Source organism: Vombatus ursinus, unplaced genomic scaffold, assembly GCF_900497805.2.
Source record: "Vombatus ursinus unplaced genomic scaffold, bare-nosed wombat genome assembly UNPS02014778.1, whole genome shotgun sequence".
NCBI lineage: Eukaryota > Metazoa > Chordata > Mammalia > Diprotodontia > Vombatidae > Vombatus > Vombatus ursinus.
This window is the reverse complement of record NW_020954556.1, coordinates 51,201,863-51,214,460: the sequence shown is the minus strand read 5'-3', so window position 1 is coordinate 51,214,460 and position 12,598 is coordinate 51,201,863. Positions and strand designations below refer to the sequence as shown.

General features: G+C 40.1%; 1 protein-coding gene across 3 annotated transcripts in view; it reads right to left on the bottom strand.

The window, feature by feature from the left end:
* THADA (THADA, armadillo repeat containing) overlaps positions 1-12,598 on the bottom strand; it is a 438,429-nt gene that overhangs the window by 379,978 nt on the left and 45,853 nt on the right. For all 3 annotated transcript variants that reach the window (XM_027865188.1, XM_027865189.1, XM_027865190.1), the window contains exons 20-21: positions 11,216-11,374; positions 8,675-8,832 (exon numbers count right to left, since the gene is read on the bottom strand). In XM_027865188.1, coding sequence (XP_027720989.1) covers positions 8,675-8,832; positions 11,216-11,374 — 317 coding nt within the window. The remainder of the gene's footprint in view (positions 1-8,674; positions 8,833-11,215; positions 11,375-12,598) is intronic.

Here is a 12,598-nt window from a genome sequence, read left to right as displayed (position 1 = left end):
AAGGAAGGAAGGAAGGAAGGAAGGAAGGAAGGAAGGAAGGAAGGAAGCATTTGTTTATTTTTTAAGCCCCTACCATGTGTAAAGCACCATGCTAAGCACTGGGAATGCTCATGGAAACGTTGGGCAGTCCAGTCCCTGCTCTCAGGGAGCTCACATTTTAATGGAGGAGACAATACACATGGAAAGGTTCAGCAGCTGACAGAAAGGTCTCATGGTCCTTAGAGTATATCTGCAAAGTAGATAGTAATTCTTCTTCTTTAACGTCATTTCCACTGATACAAATCCTATCAGTTCCTGATGTTGAGCCACTTAACGGTGCCAAGGACTTAGACAGCAAGCACCTTCCTTGCTGGGGCCCTGGTGGCTGGAGCCCCTGCAGGATCTGTTGCCAGGCTGCCTCTCCATATGGGCTGTTTCCCAGGATCGTGCCAGGGGGCCCTGGGGTGGAAATCTGGCTCTCCCAAGGCTCTTGGGTTTAGGGTCCTAGCTTGAATGCTATAGGAGGGCAGGGGGAAAGCAGTGAAGTGGTGGTGGGAAAGAAAACATAATTTCTTAAAACTTCTGTGCATCCCTCACCTCAACACACCCCAATGTCTGCTTGCTAAGCCTCTAACTAATGAACACTGCTAAACTATATCCTTCAACTTTCTTCCATATCTAAAGTTGATTAGTGTTTATTCAATGATACTCAATTTGACAAATATACGTATTCTGCCCTGTTTACTATCCTGTACAGAAGCCCAATAAATCATAGTCCTTAATCTCGAGGAGTTAACAATCTAACTTGCTCCAGGATCTGATATATTTGTCTCATTTGCTAGTCTTTGTAAAATGGCCACTTTCCCCTACAAGTCAGAAACCTGAGGAAATTAGGATGGAAAGGGCAATTTAGTCTAGAATATTTCTTCAAGTTGTAAGAAAAGCCTTAAAATATGCCTTTAAGTTCACGACGTTAGACTAGGTTAATAAACGACATAACATTTTTGAGAAGTCAGCTGCTGACATAATTTAAGATGATTATTGGGTAAAAACCAGTAGTCACATACAAAACAAATTTTAGCTAGGGAAAAGACGCTCGTACTCTTTCTCAAAGCTGGTAAACGTACACACCCTATTTACAGGCCATTTCTGAGTAACTAAAAACAGAAATAAAAGAAACTACAGGAATGTAGAAAAGAAAAAAAAAAACAACCAGTCAGCTGCCTACACTGCAGAAGGGAGGGGAAGGGGGAGACCGTGACAGCAGGCAATGGCTGTTTTCTCTAGCAATAAATGCTACGCAGGCAGAGGAAAGTCAATGTGAAAAGCCACCCCAAGGCTTAGTCCAACCTCTGTTCTAAAATTACAGAGGAAAATATATGCTAAGGCCCTGGGTAGAGGAAATTCTTACAAATCAGTACCTCTTCACATCTGGGACTGAGCACAGGGGTGTCATATATCCCTCAGAAAGATCACCAACCAAGTCTATCAATCCAAACCCCTGCATTAGGGAACATCAAGCATGAACCTCAGACACACTGAGTCAGGAAGCTGCATGATAAGGTTGCCTGCCCCGCTCACTCCTTAAGGGTCTCAACTTACATCCCTCAGAGGTAGTTTTATCTCTGCCTCTTATACGGGGATATTATGAAAGAACCTTTCATTGTGTGATTACACAGTAGGAAGGAACTTCAACAGACCTCTGGATACATATTAATTTGTAAAATCAAACAAGGAGAGGACAAAGGTAGTGGGGGTGTCGTGGTGGAAAGATCATGGTGGCTGTGAATCAGGACAGCTAGGTTCAAATCCCTGCTTAGATACTAGTAAGCTTTATGACTTGAGTGAAAAACTTAACCTCTTTCTGTGCCTTAGTTTCTTCACCCGTAAAATGAGAACATTGGAACGGATGGTTTGTAAAGTACCTTCCAACTAGACTTCTCTGATTCCATTAATATGGTGCCACATCAAAAACACTTTATTGGCTCTCCTTACATATAGCATGCTCTCTTTCCACTACAACTAAAGTTCCCATTTATTCCTCTCACTACCTTCCTACTTATTCTAAAATTCTGATATGTGAGTCTGTAACCTAACGTTACAAAGGGCCACAGCCTATGGAAAGAAAAAAATTAGAAGAGCCTCCCAATGCATTAAGAAATAGAAGAATCTTGCCTTAGTTTTACAGAGAGGCCTCTTCATTTCAAAGTTCATTATCCTGTTAAAATTGAGCAGATGTTCTTCTTTCAAGAAAACAGCTACTAGAAGGGAGAGGAAGGCAACGACTCTCCTTACTGTCCCTAAGGGTGGTTTGTCTTTTTTTTCTTTTATCCCAAAGGACATTCACATCTCTGCCCCGCCGTTTTTTCTGTTTGGAGATTCAATCTGTAGTTCTGCCAACAGGGTGCCTGGTCTTGGGGTCCATGAGACAATGGTGGCAGTAGAGATGAAGCACTCCTGTAATCACCACCAGGTACAGCATAGCCAGATTAAGTGGGGGCCTGACAGCAAAGCTTTGTGGGAGGCTGACAGCTCCTTCCAAGACAGGAGTTTCATTCCTCATGAACTTCAAAGCAATGATACCTTTTTAAAAAGTTTTTTAAAATTTTATCTTAAAATTCTTAACTTAAATAGCAAAAGAGAACATTTCCATACATAGTGCAGAACACAAAAATATTCAATATAAAAGCACAAATCTCTATTTCATAGCACTTGCTTTAAAAGAAAAAAAAAATATGATAAATTCAAAACTGCCCTGCTTGTCAGTGCTTCCTTCTGAACGTCATGCTCTCTTCTGTGCATTTAAAAAATGTTGTAATGGCCCCCCATTTTCTTATGGCATCACTCCTACCCTCAATACCCTTTACCCTATCAACTACCAACTAAAAGTGAAAGAAAAGAAAAAATTAAACCCTTATAAAAAATAAGCAGTCAGCAAAACAAATCCATACAAAGACCATGTCCAAAAATGTATATCTCTGCACCCTGGTTCTGACCTTTCTATTAGAAGGCAGGTAAGATGGGGAGCCATATGTCCTCTAGGGACATGGTTGGTCAACACTTTGATCAGAATTCTATGCTCGTCCAAAATTGTTTTTCATTACAATGTTGTTGTGTCTTTATATAAAGTGTTCTCCTGGTTCTGCTCAATTCACTTTGCAATAATTCCTACTACCAACCATTCTCTGAAATCATCTCTTCTGTCATTTCTTATGGTGAAATTATATTATATTTATATTATATTCATAATTTGTTGAGCCTAAATTGTCTAAAATGCAATTGAAGGCAACCCTTTAAATTCCAGTTCTTTTCTTTATCCATTCTTCCTTTCCACTCTTTTAATTCTTTTAGGATCAGGAAATTAATTTTGCTTGTGACCATTCCCTTTCCAGTATTACTCTTTCTTTTAACTATCTTTGCTTGCATCTCTGTTGAGTTTGACATATATCTAAACAAACTGGTGTGTTGTGTGTGTGTGTGTGTGTGTGTGTGTGTGTGTGTGTGTGGAGTTCAACTCTCCTTTATCTATTTCCGATAAGAGTGAGGTTCATCTGAGGCCCACCCCACACACTTCCTCCATGTTAATATATTCTTCTCACATACTCAAATTCTGAGAAGCAAATCTGACCCCCTTCTCTCTCCTTTCTACACTACTAGTCTATTCCTCCTTTTTTATCTTCCCTTCTGTTTTCCCTCTTAAAATGCTTACAACAGATCCAATTTCTCCTCTTTTCCTCAGGACCTCTGTTTTTCTTATTTAATTCTTTCAATATCCTTTGACGACGTTAAGGTTCTAACAGAACATTTGCTTCTTCTCCCCCTATTAAAATGGTCATTGGTTTCTCTATGGTCTTTTCTCCTTTTCAGGGATTCCACTTTTTGAGTAAAGTTTACCATGTTCTCTTTTGATTTTTCAGCCTTTTCTTCATTTCTTCCAAGTATTTACATAGTCCTTGTAGAGAATCCATTTCTTTTTTTTTTTGACTTTGAGTCTCTGCTTGCAGCTGCAGCAGAATTAGATTTGCAATAATTTTTGATACTAAATGGTATTTTTTAAAATCTATTCATCTCTCCAGCTTTAGTTCCTGAATTAGAGGTTTATGGTAGGGCTGTGCCCCTTGCCATGCTCCTGTGTGTGGTAGTCAGCCCAGTTTGCTCTTGTCCTGGGTCCCCTAGATTCTTGAGTTGACCTCCACCTCCCAGGTTTTGCCATCATCCAACAGGAGGGGCCTGCCTCTTGTTTAGGCAGCCATCTTGGCACGCAGCCCAAATTACTTTTGAAAAAAAAATTAAAAGTCAATGAAGCTATGAAACATTTGCCAATCCTCTTGGAAATCAGTAAACAACCATTTATTAAGCATTTACTTTGTGCCAGGCACTGTGCCAAGCACTGGAGATACAAAGAAAGACAGAAACAATCCTTGCCCTCAAGGAGCTCACATTATAATGGGAGAGACAAGATGTGAACAATTATGTACCAACAAGATACATACAGGGTAAACTGGAGGTAATCTCAGAAGGAAGTCATTAGAATTAAGAGGGATCAGGAAAGGCTTCTGACAGAAAGTGGAATTTTAGCTGAGACTTGAAAGCCAGGGAAGCCAGGACGCATAGGCAAGGAGGGAGCTCAAACATGGGAGACAGCCAATGAAAATGCCTCGAGTTAGGAGACCGAGTGCCATGTACAAGGAATAGTAAAGATGCTACTGTTACTGAATGAGGGAGTAGAATGAGGCATCCAGGAAAATAGGAATGAGCTAGATTATGAAGGGCTTTAAAAACCAAACAGCATTTTATATTTGACCCTAGATGTAACAGGATTCCATTATTGTTTATCAAGCAGGGGTTGACGTGTTTAGACCTGAGCTTTAGGAAGTGTTCTTTGTTAGCTGAATGGAGCATAGATTAGAGCAGGGAGATGAGGCAGAGACACCCACCAGCAGGCTATTGCAATAGTCTAGTTTCGAGGTGATGAGGGCCTGCACCAGGGTAGTAACAGTGTTAGAAGAAAAAGGGACATATATGAGAGCTTTTATGAAGGTAAAATCGAGTAGGGTTGGCCAACAGACTGGATATGTGGAGTGCGAGAGAGTGAGAAACTGCGGATGACACCTAGATTTTAAATCTGGGTGACTGGGAGGATGGTAGTGCCCTTGACAGTAATAAGGAAATTAAGAAGAGGGATGGGTTTTAGGGGAAAGATAATGAGTTCAGTTTTGGACATATTTTGTTTAAGATTATCTACAGGACATCCAGTTATAGAAGTCCAATAGCCATTTGAAGACCTGAGAATGGAGATCAGGCAAGAAATGAAGGCTTAGATAGATAGATCTGCATAATAAATAAATCATCTCCATAAAAGTGATAACTGAATCCAGGGGAGCTAATAAGATGACTAAGTAAAATAGTATAACGGGAGAAGAGAAGAATGCCTAGGCCAGAGCCCTTTGGTTCACCCATGACTAGTCAGGGCCCAGATGAGAATCCAGCAAAGCAGTCTGAGAAGGATCCATCAGATAGGTAGGAGGAGAACCAGGAAGAAGCAGTGTCACAAAAACCTGGAGAAAAGAGATTATCACAGGAAAAAGGATGATCAACAGTATAAAAGGCTGCAGAGAAGTCAAGAAGAATTAGGACTGAGATTTGGCAAGAGATGATTTATAACTTTGAAAAAGGCAGTTTCAGTTAAGGATGATGCTGGACACCAGACCATAAAGAATTAATAAGAGTGAGAGGAGAGAAAGAGGAGGCACCTATGGTGGATGGCCTTCTCATGGAGTTTAGCAACAAAAGCGCTGAGAAATAAGAGACAATAGCTAGCAGCAGAGATGGATGAATTAGCTCAAGGTTCTTTGAGGATGGGGGAGAGATGGGCATGTTTGCTGGCAATAAGGAAGCAGTAAGCAGACAGAGATAAAGTGAAGATAAATGAGACAGTGGAGATGAGAGAAGGAGACAGGATGAAATGAGATCACTTCTGCAAGCAGAGGGGCTCACCCTGGTAAGAAGAGCCATCTTTTTATGTGAGACAGGGGTGAAGACAAAGATAATGACAGAAGGCATCTGAGCGATGAAAGGTGGAAGGTAAAGGTTCTCAGTGAATGACCTCAATTGTTTCAGTGAAACGTAAGGAATGTTCTCAGATGAGAGGGGAGGAGGACAGGGAACCATTGGAGATTTGAGGAAGGGTAAGAGGGTTTGGAAAAGCCACATGTGGTGAAAGGGATAGTGAATCAATTAGGAAAGTGTGAAGGGATTGCCTTGTGGAAGTGAGGACCCAGTTGAGATTATATGACACAAATTTGAGTAGACCCCCCCCGGTTAGGTTTTGTTTCATGATTTTCCCTGGCTCCATTCAGCAGTACAAGAATAGGAGTGAAAGTAGCAGATAGTGGGAACAATATGAGGCTGGCACCTAGCAAGGCCTGACTGGCCACAAGATAAGGGAGCCAGGACTCAAGAGCAGAGAACAGCATAGAATTGAACTGGATCCAAGGGAAGTTATGGAGGTCCTTACAGGGTTCTTATACTACATTAAAATCATGCCTTCAACTATTTTTTTCTTTTTCTTCTCCCTTCCCCAATAATGAATAGAAAACAACTTACTAAATACATTAAATAACTACAAATAAATATAAGGATCCAATCAATGCAATTTTAAAAGCTACCTAAGATCATGACAGGAAGTCATATTTTAATTCAAAGGGTATCATAATTTTCACGCCAGAGTTAGGGTCATCTGTGTGACCAAAATACAGATGAATGGTGCTTTATGTAACAGACAGAATTCTGAACAGTTAGTTGTGTGACAATTCAAATTCTGTAAATAAAATCCTATTTTAAATACATAAGTAGAACATTCTAAAGGAATCTAAAAGGAACACATGATTAATTGGTGGCTCTCTACCCTCCACATTTCCAATCTGGCTGTTCCTGAATTAGGTTTAATAAACTGGTGCACATCTATACCTAACGGACAATAGATTCAGAAACAAAGTTTACCAGCGACAGCAGGATGACACTGAACTCCAACTGCCTCACTCAATGGTAAGCAGCTTCTAAAATATCTGTGTCTAAGATTATCTCACAAACTACAACATAGAAAAACGACCAGTCTCCATTCCAATAGAAGCTACTGTCATGCAGATGAAACAGGTACATTTTATGTAGGAAGCCAACCATAAACAGGGGAAGAGAAATTGCTGTTCCATTTATATGACCTTCCTATTTTTATGGCCATCTATTGATTCATAATTGTAGTAAATGTGTATCTCCATAATGTGCTCTTCATAAAAAGATTCAAATACTGAGGGATACATAAAATGTTACAGGACCGTAAGTTTCTCACAATGAGTAACTGGTTCTAACGAAAGGTAGATTACATATTAGAAGAGATTTTCTTCCTCAGCTATGGTGAAAGAAAAATAACTTTCTCTTAAATAAAAACTAAACACAGTACCCAGTCACCACACCCACATGTGAGAACATGTGTGGTACACACAACACACATATCTGTGCACACATAGAGAGGCTGTTTTTACAAGTCCCTGGAAATAAAAGACGAGAAGTGCAGAGAATGGAGCATTCGAACATGTTTACTTCTTAGCAAGATGGCAAACACTTGTGAGGCAATCATTAATCATGGCCAGATTCCACCCTGAAGATGTTGGCATTGGCACTGTGGCCACTCAGCCAGAACTGACTGTAACACTAGGACACGGATGCCTGTTTGATTTGGAAGGAACCAGGGTACACGATGGGGGGAAGCATAATACTATTCTCTCCACTTCTCTATCTCAGGGCCTCGCAACACTACAAAACCAGCTGCTAACCATATGAGAACACCAAAGTTAGAGACAGTGTGAGAATAAAAATATTGTCATTATCTCCACGGCACTTCTCACGTACTACCATAAAAAGCGCAGGGGAATAAAAAAGCGCAGCCACATACTATATACTATTATTTATTTTGTTCTAGAATGCTGTAACACCTTGGGAAAGAGTAAATATTTATTTTCATTTGGAAAACGTTAAACAGAAAATACATGTTGCATATCTTTGCTGGAAAATCATTTTTGTTGAAACCATATGGAAAGGAAAGGAGAATCAATTAAAAACAGAAATCTAATAAATCCAAAATATTTCCAAATGAAATGCTTGTGGTAAGCTAATTTCTTGTAAACATTGCAGTCAAGTCACTTGAACAGTCCCAGATGGTGAACTAACTTTGTGGTCTTAAGCTTAAAGTCAGCCAAAAAAACTACACTTTTATTATCTATGTAGCAGGAAACATGAGATTCACAATCAATCAATATTGTACTTTCTTTTTTTCTTTTCTTTTTTTTTTTTTTTTGCAAAACTCTCAGGACCATATGAAGTTTTACTGAATAGGCAAAGTTTGCCAAAACTTAAATTCTGGTATATGAAGAAGGAAAACAAAAGTTAGAGTGATGAGTACTTTTATTAATGTACTACTAAATCAGGTTCTAGGAATGTACTTTTTACAACTCATAGTTCTGAAATGCACACACAAAGGCAAGCAGCCATCATAAGTCTCCCTTAGTTATTAACTACATGAAATTTTATTGATGAAAAAGTTAAAACAATGATGATTTTTAAAATTAGGTTGAGAGCAAATTTCGGACTTAGGCTCTGCTTTGAAATTACACTAAGAAGAAAAGAAGAGCTTTCCTACCTGCTCCACTGTCACTAATCCATCAGGAGCTTCGGGCACAGACTGCAGGGGCACAAGTTGGCATAACATGCCGAGGAGCAAAGCAACTTCTTTCATACTTCTCCAGCAACACACCAGCACTGCCTGAGCTGTGACATCACACGACTGCCCTTCTTTACCTTAAAAACAACAACAACACAAATAAAATTCAGAAACATACACTGAATGACCCCTATGCTCACATCAAAGGGCTGAGGGCAGAGCTGCAGTAATAAAGAAGACAGGTATCCTTGTTGACTGTTTTTCCTAAAGATGCCTGCTCTTAGGAGCCATAGTTGAGGAAGTAAGATATGCATACAAACCTACAAATTAAAATCTGATTAAGGGCACTAGAGATACGTGAGACTGTTGACAAGGACAAAAGCATTTGTGGCTGATGGGTTTGGGAAGACTTCATAAAGGTAGCCTTGGTGCTGCTAAGGCTTGGTAGCACAGATGAAATTTCAATACAGAAAGATGGAGGCAATGGGTGGGGAGGAAGACGAAGAAATAGAAAATAGAGTGAACAAAGGTACACAGAAAAGAAAAGACTGCAAGAAGGATTCATGGAAGAGCAAAGAGACAAATATAATCTGTTATATTATTAAGTCTGAGAAAAAGTTTATTGTGAATGGTTTATGAATTATCAGATTAAGTAAATCAATGCCTTATTTTTCAAATTTATTTAGTTGTTTAGAATTTATTTAGTTTAAAATTTATTAATTATATCACCAAACTTAAGTTTTTCCTCTGGAAAAGAATAGTTTTCTCAATCGCACAGCCAAGCACAAGGGATTACAAATCGCACGTCACTATCTAATAATATGGTCCAGGTGGCTTTTACATTGGAAAGAAGACAAGATAAGCACATCGAAATCAAAATCAATTCAAAGAGAACCCAGAATCACATTTCACAGAATCTGAGAGCTGGAAAGGACCCCTAGGGCCATATAGTCCAACCCATCTGTACCCAAAAGGAATCTCCACTCTAACATATGCATACAGATGCACATGACATATCCTATTAGAGTGATACTTCAGTCCTACCCTCAATTTGAAAACTGCAATTTGCATTTGCCGATTTTCTCAGGGATACATTCCAAATTGATAAACAATATTTTCTACGATGTAGCAGCAGCCCCACCTAGAGGCAAGCCGAGGCACTCCCGAGTGTTGCTCGGAGCATTTCTCTATGCCATTGAATCCTATAGCAGCAAGCCCACAACCATTTTAATCTAGTCAGTGCAAGTGAAAACCAATAAATCCCGAAGAAACTCTCAACTTCTAAATATCCTTTTACAGCACGACAGAAAGTTACATAACACTGTCCAGTGATTAAATGGAAAGTGAGAGCTGAAACACTGTAGCCTTGACATAACACAGAAGTTCCCATTCTATCCCAAGGAGAAAGGTTCACTTTCCTTTAAAAGTCAGCTTGATTTTAATGACTCCTGAAGCAGATAATCATGAAACACAATCCTGGCAGGAGTTGTATGCTTCCCCAACAACAGATGTCCATCTGTGCCTCACCAACTTACCCGGCAGGAACCCTCTGCCAACTCTCCCATCACAGCCTTATTTTTAGGCTTTCAAGATAGATTTCACAAATCAAGACTCTTTTATTAAGGGTTCTTGTATGCTACACTGGGGAGAGTTTTCTAAGCACCTTACAGAGTCCCCCCCTGAGAGATCTTTCCTAGTGCCTCACCCTGGAAAGAAGTGACCCTGCATTCACCAGGCTAGATGTGGAGCTCAAAAACAGGGCCTACCAGGCAGGACAGGCTTCCAGTGCTGGCGCAGTAATACACTTAGTCTCTCATCTGAGGTCCAGACTAGCTGAGTTTGGAGAGGCCTAGCCCCTAAAAAGCTGACCAAGAGGATGTGAATTTTTTCACCCACAGCAATTCATGAAGACTTTCTACCAAGGCAAAAAGAGGTTGTAATTTGTAATGGTGGAGGGAGTACCCATACCAACCAGTCAATCGAGTCACAAGCATTTCCTGAATACCCAACTATGCCAGGTACTAAGGAGACAAAAATGATTCAATCCCTGCCCTCAAGGAGCTTCAATTCTATGAGGGAAAATGAAATCATAAGTCCTTGAAGTAAGTATGTTGCATGGACATTCTCACAATTAAGAATAATGCAAACATTACTTTCTAGAAATGTTCTGGGTAGAATAACAATAATAATAGTAGTAATAATAATATTAATAATGATAGTTAGACTTAAAGGTTTGCAAAGTTATCTCACCTGATCCTCACAATGACCCTGTGAGGCAGCTGAGGCTAAAAGAGGTTAGATTAGCCCAGGGACACACAGCTGGAGTCTGAGGCAGCACTTGAACCCAGGTCTTCCGGATTGCAAGTCCTTCTCTCTTGCCACTGTATCATCTGAGTCCCTTGTTAGACCTGTAGCCTAACTCCATACTAAAAAGATGATAACCAGAGCATGTTCTGAATATCATGGTCTACTTAACAAGCACTCATGCAGGATGAAATCTCTAACCTACAGTTGCATTACCTTTCATTTCTGCAGACGTAGTAATCATTGGCACATCAGCAGTTAGGTCCTCAAAACCAAGACTGTTATGTTTTTTTGTCATTTTGACCTGGTTGAAATAATCATTTGTGTCTCGAGGCTGAATCTCATTGAGAATCATCTTCAAGCGACTTGCCATTTCTAAGAGAGAGATGATGATATGTGAAATTGACAAGTCAATGGCTTTCATGTCACATCCAGATCTTTCCCTAAGGGTTCATGGTTCCCAAAAGCGTGACAACTCCATCCAATGCTCCATTACTCACACTGAGAAGAAGCCAGGTATGAATCAGCAGGGGCTACTGATGAGAAAGGTATATGTGTGTGGGCACCCATATGTATGTGAATGAGTACACACCAGAAGCATGCACAAGGTGGGGAACAAGCTGGATAATAGAAAGGGAGGAAGGACATCTCCGGGGTTAGGGACATTCTTTAGCAGAGGCTCTTTAACTTTTTTGCATGTCATGTAACATTTTTAAATATATTGAATGAAAAACAGAGGATTATAAAGGAACCAATTATACTGAAATGTAAATATACATATTTTTTAAAGTTCACAGGTCAAAAACCTCATATGTCCTTGAATTAGGCATGTTACATACCATGTCTCATAATTAAGGCTACTGTAAATGCTACTTTCTAGAAACGTTCAGGTCAGATCCACAACCTAAAAAGGTTACTCACCGCTAAAAAAGAAATCCAAAGCATTTTCTAAATATCATGACTAAGAGTGAATGTGAAAATGGGAGAATCAGAAAGAGAATGAGAGAGATAATCAGAGAGAAAATGAGAGAGAGAATGAGAGAAAACAAGAATCTGAGAAAGAAAGAAATAAAAAGAGAATCGGGGGGGGAAAGGGAGGAAAGGAGAGGGAGAGAGAGCGAGAGAAAGAGAGACAGAGAGAAAGAAATAAAGGGAGGGACAGGGAGAGGGAGAGAAAGGAAGGGAGGGAGAAGGGAAGGAGAAGGAAAGGGAACGAGGAGGAGAGGGAGAGAGGGAGGAAGGGAGAGAGAGAGACAGAGAGAGAGAATGAGAGAAAACAAGAATCTGAGAAAGAAAGAAAGAGAAAGAGAATCAGAGGGGGGAAAGGGAGGAAAGGAGAGGGAAAGAGAGGGAGAGAGAGCGAGAGAGAGCGAGAGAGACAGAGAGAAAGAAATAAAGAGAGGAACAGGGAGAGGAAGAGAAAGGAAGGGAGAGAGAAGGGAAGGAGAAGGAAAGGGAAGGAGGAGGAAAGGGAAAAAGGGAGAGAGAGGAAGGGAGGGAAAGAGACAGAGAGAGAGAGAAGACAAGAGAGGAGAAGAAAGCATGTTGGGGAGTGTGTGTGTGTGTGTGTGTGTGTGTGTGTGTGTGTGTGTGTGTGTG